This window comes from Marmota monax, unplaced genomic scaffold, assembly GCF_021218885.2.
Source record: "Marmota monax isolate L192 unplaced genomic scaffold, Marmota_monax_Labrador192_F-V1.1 WCK01_AAM20220418_F8-fsc00369, whole genome shotgun sequence".
NCBI classification, from domain to species: domain Eukaryota; kingdom Metazoa; phylum Chordata; class Mammalia; order Rodentia; family Sciuridae; genus Marmota; species Marmota monax.
Genome location: NW_026694197.1, coordinates 684,561 through 709,631, shown reverse-complemented (window position 1 = coordinate 709,631; position 25,071 = coordinate 684,561). Strand labels below are relative to the sequence as shown.

Sequence of the window (25,071 nt, the reverse complement as noted above, 5' to 3'; positions counted from 1 at the left end):
ATGGCTGATGTGAAAGGGAAACACTGATCTATCTTAACTAAATAATAGATTAAAATGAGATATATTTTGAAAAGATAGAGCAAAAATTGAACTACTTAAATATCCATTTGTAGGCAATGGGTAGGTAATTATGGTACAAGCACACAATGGAAATACTGTACAGTCATTATAAAACAATAAGACAGACTTCTATGTAGTAACATAAGAGGAAAAAAGTAAATTGCTAAATAATATAATGCAATCCTATTTGTGTGACAAAAACAGCAACAACAACAACAACAAAAACTCAAGAGGATGCTGGGCATAGTGGTGCATGCTTAAAATCCCAGCTGCTCAGCAGGCTGAGGCAAGAAGATTACAAAATTGAGGCTAGCCTGGACACCTTAGCAAAAGACCCTGTCTCAAAACAGAAGAAAAAGGGGTGGGGATGTAACTCAGTGGTAGAGTGCTTGCCTAGCATAAGACCCTGGGTTTGATGCCCAGTACCAGAATATAAAAAACAACTATAAAATCAACATATAACAACAAAAACCTCAAGAGGAGAAAAAAATGCACATTCATAGACGTGGAAAAATCTCAAATGATATTTGAGCAACTGTAAACAGTGATTACCTTTGAAAGAGAGGCTTGTTGGACTGGAGGGAGAAATAGAACATTTTACATCATATTTTTGTGTACTATTTGAATTTTTAGAGGGAATATATTATTTTTATTATTTAAAAAGGAACTCTATTGAGAGAATGTTTAAGAAATATAAAGTAATTGATAATTGAGACCAGTTAAAACTGAGAAAAAAATATATACAATACCTCATCTTTTTAAGTGAAACTGGAAGAAGCATGTTTTTATACATTCAAAAAGTCAAATTTTTAAATGAGTATGGTTTTGTGTTTCTTTATACTTATATATAGTTTTTAAGAGATGAGGAAAGTTAAAAAAGAAAAACCTACAAAAATGATGTTTAAGACTCATGAGTTCATAGAGATAGGATTTGCAAAACTCATGGTAGATTGAGTGATTTTATCAATAGGAGAATAATATCCAGACATTTTTTTGTCACCCCAGTGGCTGAGGAAGGAGAAGCAAGTTCAAAGCCAGCTTCAGCAACTTAACAAAATCCTAAGCAACTTCTCAAAAATAATTTGAAAGGACCAGGGATGTAGCTCAGTGGTAAATCGCCCCTGGGTTCTATTCCCGGTACCAAAAATAAATAAATAATAAAAATAAAAGACCATATTCTGAAAAAAACAAAAATAAGGATGGATGAAGACTATTGCAGGTTTGAGCAACTTAAAGACTCAATAACCAAATCGTATTGGTCTTAATTCCAGCAAACCAATTTTAAACAGATAATTTTTGAGATAGGGAATTTGAATAATGACCTGGATATTAGGTGATAATGACATTTTACCACTACTATATGTGATAGTAACATTGGAGCTGTAGAAGAAAATTCCCATAAATTTTGGAGGCATCTATGGAATATGCAAAGATGAATTGTCAGAGTATCTTGAATTAGCTTTTGAATACTTCCAGGGAAAAAGTAGGACAAAAGAGATAGCAGAAGCTAATGTAGCAAAGTTCTGTTAATTAATGATTATTAAATCTAGCAGATCAGTACATAGATTGTTTTATGTTTCTTAAAACTTGTTCTTTTTTAAAAATTGTTTATAGTTGTAGTTGGACACAATATACTTTTATTTATTTATTTTTATGAGGTGCTTAGGATTGAACCCAGAGCCTCGCACATGCTAGTTGAGCACTCTACCGCTGAGCCCCAGCCCCAGCCCTTAAAACTTGCTCTTAATGCAAGGGTTTCATGTTCAAGTGCTGAAAGATCATGAAGTTTTTATCGAATCATTTTATAATCATAACTATAGAGCAAGTCTGGAGGAAAATTTTGAATAGTACACTATATTATAGAGCTTGTATGGAACTGAGAAAGGCTGTGCTTGTCTGTTGAAGAAATGCATTGCTGGATGGAAAAAATTAATCTTTTATTATCTCTTGAGCCAACTTGTTTTAAATATGAGTCTTCTAATTTGGTAAATCAATGGGTGTTTGTCAGAATGCACATAAGTGTTTGCACATACAACTTTCTGGCTCACAGCAGCTCCAGAAACCAGAAACTCATTTGGCTTTAAGTCTATCTAGAGTCAGGTGACCAACCATCCCAGCTTGCCTGGAATCAGTGGGTTTCCTAAAATCAGTAAAATCCTGGGCAAACCAGGACAAGCTGATCACCACATTTTGGAAAATCCCAAAGGAGTAGATCCAGATCAAACCGAATCCTCATCTTAAAGAAAACAAAATACACTAATCATGGGCTAGACAGCTCTCTGATGACTTATATCATAGCTTCACAGTTGTAGTTTTATATTTTCCTAAGGAATGTTTCGAACATCACACATGCCTGTGTTGAAATGTCAGTGTAAATTTTTTGTACAAATTTAAAGTCAAATTTACCATGTTGAATTATCCATATTGCCTCTTTCTTTTTAGTAATATAAATCAAAAGCTAATAATGACTTTTTTTTTTTTTAAGTACCTTCCTAGATTAGGTCTTGAAAACATAAGGTATATTTTCTACTATCAGTGAACTCATGGTGAACTAGAGGATACAAATAAATAACTGTAATGTTTTTGTAACAAACATTTACAGTAAAAGATTGTGGCAAATAATTTGAAGTCCAGTTTTGACAGTTTTTTTTTTTTATTTTTGTATAAGTATTATCAAAAGAAAAAAGAGGGAAGGAGAGAATTATTTGGAGTAGATGTTTTGCAGTCTTGTTTTATGCTTGTTCAGGGAATGCAGCCAGCTTTATACTTCATAAAAACAGATTAATAACAATTGTCTTAAGAATATAAGAATTTTTATATTTTGTGATTTTTAGATGAAAAATATCATTGAGGTCTGGCTGTTTGTCTTTTATGGTTGTTGTTGACTTGAAAAGCATCCCCAGCACTATTAGACCAAGAAACCCTTTCCTCTGCACCTAGCAGTCATTTATGAGATAGCAATATGTGTTTTGTGTTAAAATGTAAATGCTGAAGTTCTGCTAGGGTTGAATATGTAATAATACATCTAGCCATATTCATAGTTGTCATTATTTTTTTGCTCATTGGGAAGAAAGGATGAGGGTGTGGAAATATTTTATATTCTTGACACATACCACCATATAGTTCTTCCAAAGCTGATAGCTAAATTCTGCCTTTATAAAAATTTTATTATTTTAATATAAATCCTCAGAAATATTTTTTCTTCCATTGTTGTTTGGATTTATTAAGAAGTAATGTGTGAATTTTAAGTTAGAAAGTATTTTGTTACTAGCTTTTAATTTTTTTCCAGAGGCACTTACTTCACTTAGTATAATCTAATTCTAAGTGGTCTCAGCTAAGTAATAATTATGGTATTTGAGTTATGTAGACCAGAGTGAAGTGAATGAAGGATAACAGAGTAAAATATGATATCAGAAAGTTGAAAGTGGATAGTAGGGGAGATTGTTTTCAGCCTTCTAGGTCATTCTAACAATGTTAACTTTAACCTGGAGTGTGATGAAGAATGTCTGGAAGATTTTGTGTAGATCACTAGTCTATCTAACTTAAATTACAGGATTTCTTTGTTGCTATGTCGTGTAGACTCTAAGGGGATTATTGTGAAAGCAGGGAGATAAAATAGAAGGCTGTTGCAATCAACCAACTGAAAGACCAGGTTGGTGATAAATAGATATGATGAGGAATTACTGGATTCTGGATATATTTAGTGGGTATAACCAATAGAAATAGTCTGATAGGGTGAATATAGTATGTAAAGATAGATGGGAATCAAGAAAGACATTCAAAATTTCTGGCCTGAGTAAATGAAATGATGAAGTAACCATTAGCAGAGGTAAAAGCATTTTTTTTTTTCAGCATAAGTTTTAGGGAAAATACTAGGAGCTTGGTTGTGAACTGTAAACATGAGTATCTCCTATTCATGTGATGTCAAGCAGGCAGTTGGTTTATGAGAGTGTGGATGTCATCAGCGAGGACTAGGTTGGAGATATAATTGAACTGTCAGTTTATGGATGTTATTTAAAGTGACAATACTGCAAGAGATCACTGAAGGAGTGAGTATAGACAATGAAGAAAAGATGTCTAAATCAGAGCTCTACAGTACCCCAGCATCAAGAAAATGAGGACCAAATAGTAAAGACTAATAAAGAATGACTGGTGAGTTGGGAGGAAAATGAAGAGTGTAGTATTCTAGACATTTCACATAAGAAGTGATCCATAAAATCAAATAATGCTGATAGGTCAAGTAAGGTAAGGACTGTATAAATAACCATTAAAAACATCTAAATGTGTAAGCTACTTAATAAGTAGTAACTACCATTTATTGACCTTTTTCTTTGTGATAAATGCTTTATTAGGTTTTGTATAGTTATCTTTAATCCATAAGACAGCCCTGCATGATAAGGATTATAATTTCTACTTATCAGATATTGGAAGTCAAGTAAGTTTTTTGTTACTGTGCTAAAATACGAATTACTTCTTAGAAAAGAGGCTTAATTTGCTCATAGTTTTGGAGGTTCAGGGTTGTGTCACTGGCATCAATTTAACTCTGGTGAGGTCCCTCTGAGCTGTGTCACACCAAGGGAAACAATGGAAAAAGACAGTGAATTTTGTTTACCCACAAGTCTCAACTCAAGAGAGCTGGAGAATCTTCCGCATCCTACTCGCTCTCTTCTGTTTGCTTCTAGGGAGGATTCTTTTTGCGCCTCTGGCCTTTGGTGGCACCCTGAATTTCCCTTAGCAGTATTTTTCACATTATACTGCATCCCCTGCTTTCTCTCTTTACTTGACCCCTTAGAAACTAGAGTTCTGTTTCCTCTCTTTGACCTTCTGAATAAAGAATTAGTTGATTTGACTTTTTGTTAGGTACTCTGTGTTTTATTGGACTTTTCTAGGTTACCACACCATCCCTAACACTATATACTCTCAGATACATGATGGATACTAAGATATTTTATGTGAATGCAGGTGATGACCAGGTTTGTTTTTAGCCTTTTCCTTCTGAATTGTGGTTTTGTATTTATAATGCACTCTCTCTGACATTACCACTGATGTATCACAAAGGTACTTTAAATCCAATAAACCTAAATCCCAGATTCTTTCCCTCAGGGTCTCCCCACTCCTCTTCTCTCCCTCCTTCTTCTGTCATTGACATTTCCAAACTGAGAGTATCCTGTACCATCCACATCAGTTAGTTATCAGAGTCCATCAATTCTGCTTTCTAATAGTTTTTGAAATTCATTACCTTAGTTCCATATTTTTGCATAGCTTTATTTTATGATTTCTGTCACTTTTCTACCTTTCCACTGACAAAGCCTTCTAATTTATCTAAGTTATATAAATTTCAGTAGTTTAAAAAGAAATATATTACCATTTTAAAGCACTGTAAATGAAACATCTGGAAACAATGATTATTACATTTTACCCTTCTAAATAAACTACTGTGTTTATTTAGTGTGTACATTTTCATTCATTAAGGACTTTGTTCATTTCCAGAAATAAAGTATTGAATCAATTGTGTGCAAATTGTGTAAAAGACATTTAATATATAATAGAGGAAGTTTTTTTCTATTCATAAGCAATAAAGATGCCACCTTGTCCATAAAATATTAAATTTTAGCTATTCCCTATAAGAGCTTACTGACTTACTGACCATATATCCAAAGCAGTCCTTATCTATGGAGGAAGCTTCCCAACCATATTTAAATTACAGTTTTTTCCCAAAATGGGCCAAGATGGAGTAAAAGGGACCAGATTTACCTTTCTTCCTGAAACAATAAGAAAAATGGGCAAAACATATAAATCAATGGTTTTGGACTTGCTTATTAGGCAGAATGTGACAATAGTCACTCAGAAGAGGAAACTAGTAAGGTGAAATGTACAATTGTTCCAACTCTGTCTAGGAAGAATTTTCATGTTTTAATGTAGGAAAGGGGACCTGGTAGTCTCCCTGAGTTGAGGTGGACTTGCAGGGACATCACTGGTGAAAAGTTACTAAGACACAGGTCCTATATCAGGTCCCCTTACAGTCTTCAGCTGGGACTGATTAACATGGAATGAAGAAAGTGTCTGAGACTAATAAAGGAGCCACCCAAAAGGTTTAGAGATCATAGGCGGTCAGACAGAATCTGTAATACTTTCTGTTACCACCAGCCAGAGTGGAAGACCCTCTTAATTCTTTGGATATCATGAAGTACTCAGGAGGGCAATACCTCAGGGCAAAAGTAGTGCCATGCTAAGGGCTGTTCTGGTCCTGCCTAACAAAGCTTAAAAATAAAGCTTTGAAAGTAGTCTAATACATGTCTGATTGAAGTCCCAGCAGAGAAGATTGTGAAAGAGGAAGCAGAAAAAATATTTAATGAACTAATAGCTAAAAGTTATCCCAATTTAGTGAAAACTAGAGCCAAGAAACTCAACAAGACCTAAGCACGAACAAAAAACAAATAAATAATAAATAAAATTAAAAAACCATGAATAAAACTATGCCAAGGTACTTCACAATCTAATTGCTTAAATCCAGTGATAAAGAGAAAATGTTTATGTATCTAAAGGGAAAAAGCATGTGTACAAGGAAACAGAGATAATGCTGGTGGCAGATTTCTTAAAGCAATGCCACCCAAAGACAGTGGAGCAACATCTGTAAAATAGGAAGAAAAAAGAATAGTCAGGTGTCCTTTCTATTTAGGACTCTCTTCTAATCTACCTCAATTCTTCATTAGTAGCTGTGTATTGCTTAAAATATTTTGTAAGAGACTGTCAGAATTTATAAAAAGTATGGAGTATTTCAAAAGCAGTAATATATGATATAATATATAATAATTCCGTTGTGTTTTGACATTTGGAATAGGTGAAGAAAATAAATTGAAAATCTTAGTAAATCCCAAGCCCCCAAATAGAAATTATAAAAATGAAAGAGAATTAAAGCATATTAGAGCCTGTGTAAGAAACTATTATAGTATTTAAATATCAAATGAGCAAAGGTGGAAAACTGCCATGGTTGCAGGGAAGTTTTTAATTAAAGTGAAGTTCTTTCTGATTGCTTAAAGGTGAGAAGTTTGATTATTTTAATTACTATATTTAATTTTAGCAGAGAATCTTTTAATAACCTAGTTCAAATTAAAAATTTGTCAGAAATTAGTTGAGAAAAAATGTTATTTTCCTCTTGTTTATACTGTAAATGTGGTATATAAAATAGAAGATTAAATACTATCTTGGTATATTTCATTGCACTACAGTGTAGTATACTAGTTTAGATTTATTACTGGAGCCATATGGAATGAATAATGTGTTTTTGGTTTCCATTGAAATTTCTTCAAATAATTCTTAAGGTATACTTTCCAATCTTTTCTATTGACAAACATTTTGCAAGCAAAATCTTTAGATAAAGTTTTATGGTAGAATTGGGATTTAAAAGTTAAAACTTGAAAGGACAGGACTTAAATAGGATAAGGAAGAATGTTTCCATTTAAAAGAAATATAATACATGATATGACTTCTCAGAACAGTAAGAATGGTTCATGTTTGAAAGATAAAGAAGTAATTAGTGTAGGTAGGGTAGGTCTTGATTATTTGAAGGCCTTTGAAAAACAAATGAGTGAAATAGATATTGTCCTAGTCCATTTTGTGTTGCTCTAACAAAATAGCTGTTATATATGAAGAAAAGGGGTATGTTTGGCTTACAATTCTTGCGGCCACATAGTCCTTGAAAACATCACATCAGCATCTGGCAAGGACCCCTTGACTGCTTGACCATAGGGTGGATAGCATCAAGTGCCAGGATTTGGGAGGAGGTATAAAAGAGGGGTCACCTGGAAAGTAAAGAAGCAAGAGATTGAGCTGAGAAGGACAAACGTGCTTTATAGCAGACCACTCTTGTGTTAACCAGTCCAGTCCCTCCAGAACAGTAAATTACTTTTGAGAAAAAGCATTACTCCCTCTTAAAGGCCCCAAATTTCTGGACACTGTTAAAGTGGGGACCAACCCTCAAGATGAATTATGGCAGAGTCAGTTCAACATTCAAACCATAGCAAATGGCATCTAAGTTAGAATTTTCTTCTAAGGAGAATGAATTATCATTCATTCAGGTCTGAAATAAGAATTTTTGAATTTCAACCCAGTATTTTTTATATTAACTTTCATTGTGTTTAATTGTGAATAAATACAGATTAAAAAGCAAAGCAAGAACTTTTTAACCTGAAAAGGGGGATGTGTTTTTCTCTTCTAGTCCACTCCTTTACATCTAGCAGCAGGCTACAACAGAGTTCGTATAGTTCAACTTCTTCTTCAGCATGGTGCTGATGTTCACGCAAAAGACAAAGGGTAGGTGTATTAGTTTATTTCCTTTCAGTAGTTTTGTTTATGGAATATTATGCTTTATTTTTATCATCTGATTCTTCAAGGTTTTAAGCTCTGGACAAAGAAAGTCATATATCCCATTCATTAAGAATGTTCATAATTTTGATTTCAGACTTTACTTTCAAGTACCCACTTATTATTCAGACTTCTCATAATAATTTCCTAAATCATTCCTAATTTTATTGCAATTCTGTTATTTGAAGTTTTAAATTTGCTTTTATGTTCCAATCATCTTTTTTTAACTATTGAATTGCAGTAAAGAAATATAAAAGAAATTGGAAATTGTAATAATCTGGTAGCATAGCTATCATATTCATCAGGTATTAAAAGACCATCTCTTATTAATAAACCAAAATCATAAATATATAATATTCTAATTTGGTTAGTGAAATCTTGGACATCTAAACTGAGAAAACCTAGAAGATCCTTAATGAAGGTTAATATGGGAGAGGAATGAATGCGAACCAAGAAAGCATTTATGTCATTTATTTTATGAATGGAAGATTTTTTTTAAAACTTTGTACCAGCCTCCTATTTACTATCCAGGGATTATGAACAGTAGGTTTGTATTATTACTTTGAGATCTAAAAGATAATTCACCCTATCCCAGGTAAGGTAGATTATATTATACTCTTGTAATTGACATCAGAAAGAAGAGATGCCCTAGAGGAGAGTTTTTTGCATTCTGCCTCTTTCATTCAAGAAAACAGAGACATGAACTCAGTATTTGAGATATTTATGAGAAGGGGAATCTGTCCATTTCAAATATACAATTTTCCATGCTGTTTCTCTCTTGCCTGTGCCAAGTTTTGTGCCATATGCATATGGCATCCCAATAGTATAGGGGCTTAAATGCCTGATCTTTGGAATATCTCTATTTCCTTGTGCATGTCTGAAAACAGATGGGTGTACAGTAAGCGAGTAATCAAGAAAAGTATACCACAGAAGGAGTTTTTGACCCTTTTAAACTATTTTGATATGCAAGTTGGATATTTAAGTTTTATGCTGCAAATTACCATGAAAGTGAGTTAAAATGGTAGAAACATTTCAATTCACTACCAGGTAACATTTCTTATAAATAATTAATACATAAAGCGTGCAATGCTGTATATTTAATATGTTAATATTTGCTAGATTCTTGTTTCTTAGTACTTCGTAGATGAATAACTATAAGATGTTTGAAATTTAAGAATTTTAATTTGCTTCTTCATCAGTGGACTTGTGCCTCTTCATAATGCATGTTCATATGGACACTATGAAGTCACAGAACTACTACTAAAGGTAAGAAGCTCAAAATTCAAAACGTATGCTGCTTAAAAGTTATTGTTACTTTGTTTTGTTATTGTTGTTTGGCTAATAAGATTTTTAAGAGAATATGATAATTTTAAAAACTATTACCATTGCTTACAATTTTTTGAACATTCAACTAATAATTCAGCTGTTTTTTAAAACTGAAATTATTGCAATCACATTTCAAAAAGTTACAATTGAAATTTACAGTGCAAAAAAAATTTCTGAGTTTACTTTGATTCTGTGAAGTTATTACTAACCTAAAACATTTTTTCTCCATTCAGCATGGAGCTTGTGTTAATGCAATGGATCTCTGGCAGTTTACTCCACTACATGAGGCTGCTTCCAAGAATCGTGTAGAAGTCTGTTCTTTGTTACTGAGCCATGGTGCTGATCCTACTTTAGTCAACTGTCATGGGAAAAGTGCTGTGGATATGGCTCCAACTCCTGAACTTCGGGAGAGACTGACTTGTATGTATTTATACCCTAAAATCAGTATTACTGGCTATTAATCAGAATATCTGATTTCTTTTTAGTTATCAAAGCTAGTATTTTATCTAATTTACACAATACCCTTCCATTCTTACAAGCATACTAGTTTAAAATCCTCTTTTCTAATTCTGTACTTTCCTTCATGAATTACACAAAAATCTTATATACGTACACTATATATATTTTACAGTTATTCAAGACTAATACTAACTCATATGTGTTAAGGCTAATGAGGATGAAGCAAGGCAGCCATTGGCAGCCATTTAGTGAATACTTAGTGACAAACACTAGAAAAATAACACTGTACAAACCAGAACAAAAATCTCCACATTCAGAGTGCTTATATTCTTATGCTATTGGTAATAATCAATGATATTGAACATTAAGTACTTTTATAGTCACATTTTTTTCACTGTGACAACAACTTAAAGGAGGAGAGTTTAATTGGGCTCATGATTTCAAAGTCTCAATCTTTGTTGGCCTAATTCTATTGTTCTGGGCCTAAGGTAAAGCAGAACATCATGGTAGAAGGACATAGTGGAGGAATCTGCCCAGCTCTTGGCAGCCGGAAAGCAGAGAGAGAGGGAGGGAGAGAGAGAATTTTTAAATAAATTTTGTGTTTTAGAATACTTTTTGAAATACAGAAAATTTATGAAGATGGTATAGAGTTCTCACATACCCCATACCAAGTTTCCTGTATTACCAGCATTTTACATTATTAGTAAGATACATTTATCCCAATTAAAAACCAACATTGATTTAGATTTCTTTGGGTTTTACCTAAAATCCTTTTTCTATTCTAGGGTCTTATTCAGGATGACATATAACATGTAATTACTATATCTAATACTGATTTAATTCTACATATGGACATTTCAGGTTTAAATTAAGCTAGGTGTCACCTAATTTTTAACTTTCCTACATCTAGGATTCTAAGAATCAAAAACAACCTAGTAAAGTTTTTGTTAAATTATAATTCAAGGACAAGGTATAATCAAAATCATGATAATATAATTTGTATTTAAATAGATTTTAAACTTGTCAAAATTAAAATAGAAAAATTTCCCTGTAATTTTCATCTTGTTTAGTGGAAATTTAAATTTATTTTGCTATTCAAATAAATGACATCTGTTAGACTATAGGACAGTGTAAACCAGATTGTAATTGTGCAAATGTCTTTTTAATGAACCTTGTAGAAGTTGATCCCACCCAGGTGACTCTTGCCATACGTTTTCTTGCTTTATATAATTCATCTTTCTAAGTATTTGGTCTAAATAGGAAAATTTACATTCTTTAAGAGAAAGATCTTTGATTTTGGTTTTCTTAACACCTGTACAAGTTCTTTGTTAACTAAGAAAAATGTGGGATCATATTTGTGTTTGCGCCTGTATGTCCACCTAACTTAAGCCAAGGACAGTGTATTGTAGATACTATATGCTCAGTAAAATTCTCAAAATGAATTTGGGTGAGTGCCACTGTGCACACCCATAATCTCAGCTCCTCAGGAAACCTAGGGAAGAGAATCTTAAGGTTCAAGGCCAGTCAGGACTACATTAACAAGACCTTGTCCTAAAAAACCAAAGAACCAGGTGGGGTGGCATATGCCTTTAATCCCAGCAGCTCAGGAGGATGAGACAGAAGGATAGCAAGTTCAAAGCCAGCCTCAGCAAGTTATGAGGTCCTAAGAGATTTAGTGAGATACAGTCTCAAAATTTAAAAAAAGGGACTGGCAAGGCTGGGGGTGGGGGATACCAAAAAGAAAAAAAACAAAGAGAAGAAAATTTGACACTATTCAAAACTTATTTTACCATTTTCATATTTCCTTATTTTAATTTATATATTGACTCAGCTTTGTCTCAGTTGTTATTTTAATTTTTCCTCCTTTTAATCGTTTTAGAAATTATGAATACTATAAGAAGTTTTTTTTTAATCTTTTTATTTGTATATGACAGCAGAATGCATTACAACTCTTATTACACATATAGAGCACAATTTTTCATATCTCTGGTTGTATACAAAATATATTCACACCAATTTGTATCTTCATACCTGTATTTTGGATAATAATGATCATCACATTCCACCATCATTTATATTCCCATGCCCCCTCCCTTCCCCTCCCACACCTCTGCCCTAATTAGAGTTCGTCTATTCCTCCCATGCTCCCTCTCCCTATCCCACTATGAATCAGCCTCCTTATATCAGCATTTGGTTTTTTGGAATTGGCTAACTTCAGTTACATTATCTTCTCTAACTCCCCATTTACTTGCAGATGCCATGATTTTGTTCTCTTTTATTGCTGATATTCCATTGTGTATATATGTCACTTTTTTTTTTATCCATTCATCTATTGAAGAGCATCTAGGTTGATTCCATAGTTTAGCTATTGTGAATTGTGCTGCTATAAAAATTGATGTGGCTGTGTCCCTGTAGTATGCTATTTTTAAGTCATTTGAATATAGACCGAGGAGAGGGATACCTGGGTCAAATGGTGGTTCCATTCCCAATTTTCCATGAAATCTCCATACTACTTTCCATATTGGCTATACCAATTTACAGTTCTTCCAGCAGTGTTTGAGCATACTTTTTCCCCCACATCCTCGCCAACACTTGTTGTTTGTATGTATAATAGGTGCCATTCTGACTGGAGTGAGATGAAATCTTAGAGTGGTTTTGATTTACATTTCTCTGATTGCTAGAGATGATGAACATTTTTTCATATATTTGTTGATTGATTGTATATCATCTTCTGAGAAGTGTCTCTTCAGGTCCTTAGCCCATTTATTGATTGGGTTATTTGCTTTTTTCGTCTATAAGAAGTTTTTATAATGTGTTTTACTAGTCTGTCTTATTGTAGCGTAAAGATTAAAATTTATCTTAAATTTGTATAGTTTTTCAAAGGGAGCATTTTCCTGGTTGGACTATTTTTTAGTCTTCTTAGTAGGCAACTTTATTAAATACATAAAACCTTTGTTTTGTTACATAGGATTCTAGCAAGAAATTATCTAAATGAAAGAATTTAATGAAATTAGGCTTTCTCTAACTGCAGTTTTTATTATCATGTGTACTGCTTTATACTAGGCATTCACAGTTACAAAATTAACTTAAAGAAAATTATACAAGAAACAAACACATTTTGATAAGGCTTGTTACTCTATTTTTCCCCCCCTAACCTTTCAAGTTCTATATTTTGAGGAATTTAGCAATAATAAAGAATCACTAAAGAAGAGGTTATATAATAAAGTTTTTTTTTCCTAAATTTGTTATAAATATGTTCAGCATTCACACACAACACATAGTTATTGAGTGGGTGTTTCAAAATCAAACAAAATTTGGAAAATAAAAAGTAGGACTGTTTTTAATAAGAATATCATGTTCTTAATTTGCACAGTTAATTTAGATATGAATTTTAAAAAATATTTGTTAATGAAAACAATACAATATTCATTGTTCTTTGAAAATGTTTCAAACTCTAGAAGTTCTTCCACATATCTGTTCTTCCATACTCTTTTTCAAGACATAGTTGCTATTAATATTTTGCTTAGTATTTCTCTACATCATTTTTTACAAAATTATTTGTATTTAGTTGTGATGGAGAGAATTGTAACAATACAAAAAAAGGATTAGCCTATTCTTTCTCTTTAGGTACTTGAATAACAATTTGTTCTTTCATGTTAGTATTTATAGATCTGTCTCTTTTGTTAAAGAGTTTCAGTGTATGTGCTTACAAATTATTTGTCTGGTTTCCTTTGGTGGACTCCTAGTTGCCTGTTTTAAAGACTTTGATGCCATTGATGTCTTTGTGAATCTTTATGAATTCTGAGAGTATGAAATAGTCTTATTTCAGAGCATACATATTTCAGAATTTTTCATTATATCTTCAGCCTTTGTATTATCAATATTGTCACATTACCACTTTTGCAGAAATAGAGAAATATGTGAAGTTTATGATTTTCCTATTTACATAATCATACTAGATTTCTTTATAATTTAAACTATTATTTATCAACCATTATTTCATTGTAGATGAATTTAAAGGTCATTCTTTACTACAAGCAGCCAGAGAAGCAGACCTAGCCAAAGTAAAAAAAACACTCGCTTTGGAAATCATTAATTTCAAACAGCCGCAGTCTCATGAAACAGCGCTGGTAAGATTTTATTATTAATAACATTCTTTTTTGTCTGTAATACTGGAGCAAGCCCGACATAATACCTGAAAGTAAGTTTACTATTTGCAATGTCTGTAATTTATATTTTAATGTTAATTGAATTGATTTTTAAATTTGGTTTAGGGGAAGATTATTTTAATGGGCAAGAGAATAGACATTTGCTCAATCGTGATTTGGAGATTATTTTACCTTTGTTTTTACCCAACCTTATTATAACAGATCTACCTTTGTGGTTGTTCTTTCATAAAATACAAGATGTGATTTTTCATGATTAAATTTTCTTTCTTGTTATGTGTTTGCTAGATAAATACCATATTTGTTTTCTGTAGGGAATTGGTGTGTTTTCAAAGATACTTACATCATCCTTTTATGCAATTATATTCAAATAACTGATTATATTCATGCAGAAAAATGGTAAGATCATAAATTTTTCTGTTCCAGACTGCACAAATTACCCTTATAACTATTTCTTTTTCTTCCAATACATTTTTGGAAAGATTTTTTTTTATTTTCTTTGACACTGACAAAAAGGGACAGATATAGGGCTTGACTAATGATTACTCCCAAATACAGAATTTATGCATATGTGATGCTTGTATCACAGACTTTTACATATGCTTCAGTTAATATTCTTACACATATGTGGCACAAAAAGGTCAAACTTTAGTCAATATCTGGTGAAAATAACAAGATTCATCAAACTGAAGTGTGCCAACTGTATATGCACTTAAGTATATGTCAGTCAAAACTGGGATTCAGATACACGCAAACTACATAGCATTATACCAGCTTATACTCAAAGCCACAGAATAGACCTTACCCACCCATGGGGGTGTTTTCATTTTAGTATCAGGTTTAAGTATATATCAGTTTTAAGTGTTAATTTTAAAAAGTTAATATATAACTAATGAAGCAGAATATAAAAGTCATATGCATATTAGGATAAGACATAAAATTTATAAGAGTGTTTGTTTTCTAAACTGCTTCAAGTATATCAGTGAAGGAATTTGAAAAATACTGGCTTGTCCATTCGTCTATTGAAGGGCATCTAGGTTGGTTCCACAGTCTTGCTATTGTGAACTGTGCTGCTATGTAAGGAGACCCTCAGGGTTATACAGTGGAGGGGGTAGAGAGAGAGGAGGGGAGGGGAGGGGAGAGGTGGGGAGGGGGGAGGGTGGAGGATGGGAAAGGCAGCGGAGCACAACAGACACTAGTATGGCAATATGTAAATCAATGGATGTGTAACTGATGTGATTCTGCAATCTGTGTATGGGGTGAAGGTGGGAGTTCATAACCCACTTGAATCAAAGTGTGGAATATGATATGTCAAGAAATTTGTAATGTTTTGAACAACCCACAATAAAAAATTAAAAATATATATAAAAAAAAAAATAAAAAAATAAAAAAAAAGAAAAATACTGGCTTGTATGGCTGATAGCATAATGAAGTCTTGAATAGTTTAGTTACAGATTTCTGTAGCTTCTAAAGACTTTATTTATGTTTTATACTTAGTGTATTTAGGAGAAATATTCATCATATCTATAATGTAAAATATATAATTATGTTCTTGGTACTCTTTGAGATAACAGTGTCCTAAATAGTCAGCAGATGCTATTTATTCAGAAATCTATTTTTAAATAGAAGTTTAGCTTATTAAATTATTTCTCTTTATAGCACTGTGCTGTGGCCTCCTTGCATCCCAAACGAAAACAAGTGACAGAATTATTACTTAGAAAAGGAGCAAATGTCAATGAAAAAAATAAAGAGTAAGTATAATTGCAGAAGAGTTATTCAGTTCTTAAAAGAGGAAATGCAGTAAGAAAAAGAAAATTACCTTTTCCTTTTCTCCTTTCCATAGTTTCATGACTCCCCTGCATGTTGCAGCCGAAAGAGCCCATAATGATGTCATGGAAGTTCTGCATAAGCATGGAGCAAAGGTAAGGCACACACCAGACACAGAGTGCCAGACTCAGCACTGAGCAGCTAGCTGTTCTTAAGAGTGCTACTTTTCTCTGATTTTTCAGAAGAAATTAATTTTTTCCAGAAAGAACTGTTGATTTGTATTTAAATTCATAAATTCTCCTATAAATCTTATTTTAATTTTGTTTTTAATCAGAGTAATTCCCTGTTTCTTTCTCCTTTACCCTCAATCTTCTAAAAAATAACAAAGTGTAGCTAATATCATTTAAAATAGATTTCAACTTTATAGACATTGTTAATTATATGGCATATTTTGATAGTGAATATTTTGGTGATAATTGTAAACTATCAGAAAATAGTTTACAGTAGCTCTACTTACTTTAACAAACATTTGTATTCCCCCAAATTGCTAAGATTAACTTTCTCAATTTCTACACTAAAGAAATATGAAATTTTAGTAACTATTTTTATTAGCATTATTTGGATGACATATTCTGAAATTCTGAATATGTCACTTGAGAGAAGAAGAAAGCAAACTGGTTGTTTTTCAGGGGGGACTTGAACTTGCAAATATTTAAATCTTCAAGAATATATATTTTAAAGCACTGGTCTTCAAAATAGGGTACAGATATTGGAGTCACCTATAAAAACTGAACTTAACAACCAAATCCTCAAATCCCTACATCATAGGTTTTTTTTTAATATTTGTTTTTTAGTTATAGGTGGACACAATATCTTTATTTTTATGTGGTGCTGAGGATCAAACCCAGTGCCTCACACATGATACACGAGCACTCTACCTCTGATCCACAACTCCAGCCCCATACATCACAGTTTTTTAAAAAATATTTTGAAGTAGAGCCAAAGGATATTTTGTACCATTGTAATTAAAATTTTTCTTCAATTTGAATTGTTTTATCTCTTTCCATTTCTTTGTAATTTCTCTTCCAGTAGTACTTTTATATTTACTTGTAATGTAGTAGTATAGCACTGCTTGGTTATAATATTTCAAATGAATAAGGAAGACCAAAGGGTGTAGGAAGAGAGAGGGATGGGAGAGAAAGGGAAGGCATGTACTGGGGACTGAACTGGAGCAGACTATGTTATATACACAGGTATGTATCAAAATTAACCCCACTAGTATGCATAACTATAATGCCTTAATACAATTTTTAAAAATAAAACAATTTTACAAATGTATACATGTATTCAGAGGGTTATTTTTATTCAAGGGTATAGGATTCAAAAATTTATTATATATGACTTCTTTAAGTCATATAAAAGTCTTTAAAAGGCCATTTGAGGCTTTTAATTTAAAAATCAATATGAGCTAGAATAAAAGAAAGAATTCCAGAAATTTATTACCTAATTTGTAGGTACAGCTACAGATTTGTTATATAAATAGCATCTTTTTCTGTCAAGCTGAAAATAAGGTAAGTAGGGGGCTCAGTTGTTAGAGTGCTTGCCTTGCATGCACATGGCTCTGGGTTCAATCCCCAGCACCACCAAATAAATAAATAAACTAAGTGGGCTTTCTTTTTTACTTATAAGCATCATGTTTATCATCGGCCTGTTTTTGTAAACATTTATGGTATTTGTAATGCTCTTGAAAAATTATGAATAATGCCCTTAATTTGGGGAAAGTAATATCTATTTTCTCTTGTGAATCATTTTAGAAAGATTCAATGAAAAAATAACATTATCCTAAAGCGTGTCCTAATCATCATTACTCTAGATCTGTAATTGTCAATCTTTATCTGCCCTTCGTGTGCACAATCAGTTCATCAGTGGAGCATGTATAATTTTAAACATCCTGTCAGTGATGTAGAATGACTTGCAGAGTAGAATATCCTCCCTAGCCTTTCCGTTACAGCAAATAAATGGAGAAGTCTTGCAATTATGTGTTTTAAAATCATACTAAGACAAAGTTATAAACAATAAAGTTGCTATCAATAGATCACAAAAGCCATATCAACTTCCATTTGCACCTTCCTTGATTCTAAGGCATCATGCTATCCCTCAGGGTTGGTGCATACAGTGATTAATGTGTTAGTTTTTAAAATATGTGTTAATGTGTTAGTTTAAAAAAACAAAACAAAACAGAAATTCCTGTGGTAAAACCCACTTGGCTACTCTTGGGCCCAGTTGTTGCTGGCTTGACATTTTCTTTCTAGGAAATCTAGAAATTCTATTTGATTTTTAAGCAATGTATGGTTTTCATTTGACTCTAGAAGCACATTCTAAATGAGCCGCACTATACTATAATTTGGATTCAGCCCTCTTAACACTGCGTACACCATCCTGCTTCTGCCCCTTCCTCCTAAGAGTCAAGTATCCCAGGATGAGGAAGAAGAATTTTGGAAGGAAAAAATTACCATTAATTAATTTGTCTTACCTAGCAGATACTAGTAATATTTTTTTGTAAGTCAAAACATTATTTTCCCCAAGTGTTGGTGATAAAAACAAATTTCAGGTTCATCGTGCATGTTAATTAAAAATATTGCATATGTAATTTAGGCATGCTTTTGAATTTAGAATTCCTCCACTTTCTAGTTTTGTGATCTTATATTAAATGTCTCTGAGCCTCAATTGACTCATCAATGTTGTGAAATAAGCCTGAGAAGACATTTATCAAATCCAGTTATAATTAGTTTTGATCCACCTTAACAAATATTTACAAAATGATCAAAACTGTACTGGATACAGTGGGAAAATACCAGATTGAAAGTAAATGCAATTACTGAACTTGAGTGTAGTCCTGAATTAATTTAGAAACATTGGTAATAAGGAAGGAAGAGAAAAATGAAAGCCACTTAGAAGGAATTATTATATTAATTGGAAATGAATTGGGCATTAGAAGCACTCAGAAAATGGTGATACAATTAGAAGAAAACTAGAGAGAAATACTGGTTTCCTATGCCTTAACAATGATTTGAATTGATATGATAGAGGGACATTTAGGTAAAATCAGCAGTTAGAAATGTAGCACTACAGTATGAAAGAGAATTTTGGATTGAAAAGATCTGTTGGAGAGCCATCAGTTGTAGTGATTATGTTGTGGGAGGGATTAAGGGTCTCTGGTAGAGAGCATGAAAAGACAAGTTGAGGGTTAGGGAAAGAATCTTTGAAGATTTCTGAGGTTTATTGAGCAATAATGGAAAATGTTAAGTGAAAGATCTATCACCATGTCTAACTATACAACAGTAGTATGAGATGCAACAGGTGATGAGTGCCACAGAGAGAAATTAAGGCAGATAAAAAGACATTTAATTTGGCAGTTTTTATATGCCAGATTTAGCAGCTTTTGAAGGAGATGTTTTAGAGAAATAAAAGTTTGTACCCAATTATTGATGATAAATGCCCTCAAAATGTGTTTTGCTGAACATTTTAATAAAGAAATTATAGCTGGCTATGGTGGCACATACCTGTAATCTCAGCGGCTCAGGAAGCTGACACAAGGGTGTTAGGAGTTCAAAGCCAGCCCCAGCAACATCGAGGCTCTAGGCAACTCAATGAGACCCTGTCTCTAAATAAAAACACAAATTATGGTTGTGGATGTGGCTCAGTGATTGAGTGCCTCTGAGTTCAATCCTTGATACAAAAAAAAAAAATTATATCAAAAATGTGGGCAAGTTTTCAAGGATCAGCATAGGAGTGAAGTAGAACTAGCAGAAAGAAGATAGTATTATCATCTTTGACCTGGAGAGGGTAGTTATTTGGAGATGGCCCCTTCTCTCTTCCCAATGTCTCCTGTTAGCCAGATTTAAAAGGCTACAAGAGACTGTTGATTTGGTCCTATGAATAATTTTCCTAGGATGCAGAATAGGATAGAAAATGAATCTGAAGAAACAATTAAGCGATATTCAGTTAAATGTTAGAAAACAGATTGCTAATAAGAAAAGGAAGATTAGAAAAATTTAAAATTAGAAGATTCGAAAAATTAAGAAAATTGCCTCATTTGGCTGGGGATGTAACTTAGTGGTGGAGCACCTACTTCACATATCCAGGGCCCTAGGTTCAACCCATAATACTGTCAAACAAGCAAAAACGTAGCTCCTCAGTGGTGGAGTCTTTGCCTAAAGTGTGAACCCCTAAGTTCATTCCACAATACTGCAAAAAAAGAAAGAAAGAAAATGAGGTATATTAGCCAACTCAATTGAAAAACAATCTTGTGCTACAAGTTAACTTCTGTACCTTAAAAAGTTAATAACCGTATTTACCATTCTCTAATTTGTGAGATTGTGAGGTTACATAAAGCCTAAACAAGTAAGACATGGAAGATTTTATTCTTCATGCAATAGTTTTTCATCATTATTGTTCGTCTACCATAGCATTCTGCACTCTGTACTAGTGAATTGCCTGGCATTCTGCAGTTTATCACTAATGAATTGTCTGCTGTCATTATTGAGAACTTGTTCTCCAATTGCCTATGACATTATTAATATTTAAGAACAAAAAATTTAATTTAGAAGTGTTTTTTTTATACATAAGCACTACTACATTGTCATTTTCGTCCATCTGTTAAATGCATGAAACATGAATGGATTTCTTTCAATTTGTTCATTTCTTAATTGGCTCATTATATCATCTGTAGGCAGATATGGTGACAACAGTAATTGGCATTTAATGGGCTTCTTTCTCCAATTGAGAAGTGATCACAAGTCTTTGCTCATTTGGGGGAAGTGTGCTTATTTTAAGGTTTCCATTAATGCTATTCTAGAGGAAGATAGATAAGCTTATTAGCTAAAAAGTGTTAAAATGCTTTTAAAGATATTTTGGAACTAAAAGTTTAGTTTAGATAATAATGTCTAAGATTTGTCCACATCAAAATAATGTCCATTGGGCTAATATCACAAAGATGTTTTAGTTATCAGTTGAATCTGGATTAACCACAAATAGAAATCGGTTATTACTTTTGTGAGATAACCATGTTTATCCCCCAGAAGTAATCTGAAATTATTTCTGAAATTCACATAAAAAGACAAAAAAAAAAAAAAAGGAATTTGGAAATGGTACCTTAGAATGGCTAAATACCTTAGCCATTCTGTATGTCTCTTTCTCCTCTCTTTCTCAGGCTGCATTATTTCTTTTCTCTGCCAGTCTTTGTTCACCTGGTTCATTCTTCTTCCCACAGTCTGGAGTTTTCTGTTTTATTTCTCTGTAGCCTATGTGGTTTTTGTAGACTCTATAATATCTCCTTGACCTCTAGCTGATGCACTCTCTCCCAAGTTTCAGACATGAGAAAAGGAAAATATGAGTGAGTTTTGAACTTGTTCAGCTCAGCCTTTGGATTAGCTTGTTCCGTTTGTTATTTCTCAGGGTATAAACTAGGTTAGTGCCCTTTTACTAAATAAAGCGCAGTATATACCATTTTATTATTCATATATACTGCCTTTTAGGGAACTTAAAATTGTTTCTTTTGAAATTCCTCATAAATTTTGAAGGTTTAGAAAATAGTATCTTAATAGTGAGTTCACAATATATTAAAGGATTAAAATCCTTCTAAAATAAAATATTAATAACTATCAGAGTTCTAGCTCAGAATTAAATTTGTGGTCATTTGTGTCTTTCATTCCTTATAAAAGATGATTTAACCATATATATACATACCACCAAGGATAATTATGACTTACCACTTACTTTTTGGCCCAGAAAGAAAAGGGAGGAAGAAAAAGATCTCATAATCCACTTGAAAGGCACATCCCCAATGACCTGAAGACCTTACACTAGACCCTACCTTTTGAAGATACCACTTCCTTCCAATAGCACTACCCTGAGGACCAATCCTTTAAGACATGGTCCTTTGGAGGACATTTAACATCCAAACTATAACAGTGATATTCAACAAAATCAGCTATATGTTTTCATAAGGAAAGAAGATAAGAAAATAGTTTTTCTTATCTTCAAGAAAAGAAGATTTTAATATGCCTACTGTCTGTTCCCTAGGTTCTAATCTCTGTCTACCAGAATTTGTCCTGTTTCAGATTCCTGTCTTGTGTTGTTCTTCTGTAGATGTATTAATCCCTATTACTTTTAAACATTTTTTAAATATTTTTTTTAGTTGTAGATGATCACAGTACCTTTATTGTGATCTTTTATTTTTATGTAGTGCTGAGAATTGAATTCAGTGCCTTGACATGTGCTAGGCAGGTGCTCTACCACTGAGCTACAGTCCCAGTCTGTTAACTTTTTAATGCTCACATTCACTTTAAATTGTTCTGGTTTGAGGGAAGAAAAATACGATGTTACTCTAGTTAAAGGAATAAGAGATAGTTTTCAATCCTCCAATTATTTGAAATCTTTTTAGATTGAGGCTTTTAAAGTAAAGCTATAATGTTAACAATAAATGCCTAAATACAGAAGAAGTTAAAGAATAGTTCATGGTTAATTATCAAATGACTGATAGCTATAAGTTTAGGAGACAGAAATGAATATAGCCTCAAAGTTAGGTGTTTGAAATTTGGCTATTCACACTGGTTAGAAGAAAGAGGAATTCCCCTTGGTCAGTTTCCTTGTAAAATGCAGAACTGTTTTGACATTTTTTTAATTATGATTTTTGTGACCTATATTTTTCATGCCAGATATTGTGATTTTGGATCACTTCACTCAATTATCCATCTTCATGAAAATCATTTTTGCTGTCTAGATGGAAATAGATAAAATCTCCAGATATAAGAAAAGGGGGGAATGTGTTTTGTCAGCCAGACATCTGTTATTCTTATAATACCTTCTGAATATATAGTACAAGACAATCCTAAATGTTTAATTACCACAACTGAGCTGTAACTTTAATTGTAGAGTTTTCCTTATTTGAGGCAGTTTTGTATCTTCAAGAAAATAATCTCTTTAGTGCTGAGTGTTAAGTATTTTTGGTGACATCCTTTGTCATATCTTGTGGTAAAGATCATGATAGGGAAAATTAGACTTGGGCCTAAAAAAGACTTGAACAAAAAAAATGGTTCTAAATTTCCTGGGTAAGTATGTTTGTGGTTCCAACTAATAGGTATAAAGAATTAAAATTATGTCTCTTTAAGAAGGATAAATCAATGCTCATATGTATCAAATACACGTGAAATATGTTTTAAGTTGAAAACACAAACAATGGACAAGAGAGTAATATAATGTGCATATTCAGTTTGAAAGTTCTTAAAAGAATCCTTACAAATGGCCATCTCATTTATTTGGTTACTTCAGCTTGACTGACCATGTAGGCACCTAATTATATGTGTACTTCTAGACCATATTCCAGTTTGTTTTGTTTTTTAATTAAAATTTCATTCTTAAACATAGACAATATTTTAAAACATATTGTCATGTCTAATATTTTTGCCTGAAAGAAAGGTATCAGTGTATAAGATCAGAATTGTCAATGCCAAGAAAACAAAAAATATTATTTCAGTGGCATAATTCAGCTCATTGTCCATATTCTATATTTCATTTGGACCTTTCTTTTCAGTGCTGCTGGTATTTATTTTGGGTGACACACACAGATCATTTAATCTTCTATATTTTCCCCCATCAACAGAATGAATCAATATTATTTACCATTTGTGTAACCTAGTAGATAGTAGAAATTCAGACTTAACCTCCTTGAAACTATTAAAATTCCTTATAATGCTCTAGAATTGCAACAAAATAAATATATTGGCCCCAAATGTGAAACTCACAGCAGCAGCATAAATCTTACTGGCTGAAGTGTTAGAGTTGGAGGTGGGAAGAAACTAACATTGCAGATAGTTTCTACTGCCATCTAAAAAACAAATGTATTACTTATTCTGGAAGGCAAGCACATTTTTATATTTCTATGCCTTGAAACATTTCAGAATATATGGAAAAGAATAGTATGGCCATTCTTTACAGCTTTTCTACATCCCATGACTGTCTAAAAAAATAATAATAAGCAAAGAAGGAGCATTAGGGTGATAATAAAGCCAAATATAAGACAGAATTCAGGACACAAATTATTGTTGTTTCTTTTATTTTGAATTAATTAAAGGTCAAGTAGGTAATTGGCTTACCGTCTAGTAATCAATTTCCCTCTTCTTTTTTATAGAACTAGAGTTAGCAAGCATTTTCTATGAATTCCATATAACAAATATCTCAAGTTTTGTGAGCTAAAAGACAAATTTAAGGATTTTATTTGTATACTCATATAGCTGTTTGAAAATATCAAATCATTCTTAACTTGCAGGCAGTAAAAAATACACAGCTGTTTGGAATTGTCATAACTTCCCAATTCCTGTGGAATTGTGTGTTCAAGTGTGGATGACCATTTGCTACAGAGGAGGCTGGGCATGGTAGTCTCATTTTCCTTGCTAATGACTTTGTAGGCCTACATGTAGGAAATATTTCTGTCCTGGACATAAAGAAAAGTTTTGTGGAGGAATAGTTTTCTTTTCTTTTAAAACAGGTATGTGAAACTTTCTTTTTCACATTGAGTATTCCTGCATGAAGGTGATATATAGAGCCACCACCCCAGTCATCTTTTGCCCATAGAGGAAAAAGCTTGGAGTCCAAAGATTGTAGGACCTAAAAAATGTATAACATTTGTTTCTAGTGAAGAATAATTCTTCCTCGACAAAAACAAAACAAAACAAAACAAAACCTTTGTAGATCTTTTTTCCTTGTCTGTTATCCAGTATTATTCATTCTTAACATACACATTATAGATAATTTTTTCTAGTATTGGTATTCTGTTTGTCTCTATAGAATGAGTACTTTGATTACATTACTCATTGATAGTTTTCTATGACTTCTTGTATTGCTTCAGCTTTACTGTCTGATAAAACAC

General features: G+C 32.6%; 1 protein-coding gene across 2 annotated transcripts in view; it reads left to right on the top strand.

The window, feature by feature from the left end:
- Tnks (tankyrase) overlaps positions 1-25,071 on the top strand; it is a 200,239-nt gene that overhangs the window by 113,737 nt on the left and 61,431 nt on the right. For both annotated transcript variants that reach the window (XM_046466386.2, XM_046466385.2), the window contains exons 6-11: positions 8,279-8,373; positions 9,624-9,690; positions 9,984-10,170; positions 14,218-14,339; positions 16,035-16,126; positions 16,219-16,297. In XM_046466386.2, coding sequence (XP_046322342.1) covers positions 8,279-8,373; positions 9,624-9,690; positions 9,984-10,170; positions 14,218-14,339; positions 16,035-16,126; positions 16,219-16,297 — 642 coding nt within the window. The remainder of the gene's footprint in view (positions 1-8,278; positions 8,374-9,623; positions 9,691-9,983; positions 10,171-14,217; positions 14,340-16,034; positions 16,127-16,218; positions 16,298-25,071) is intronic.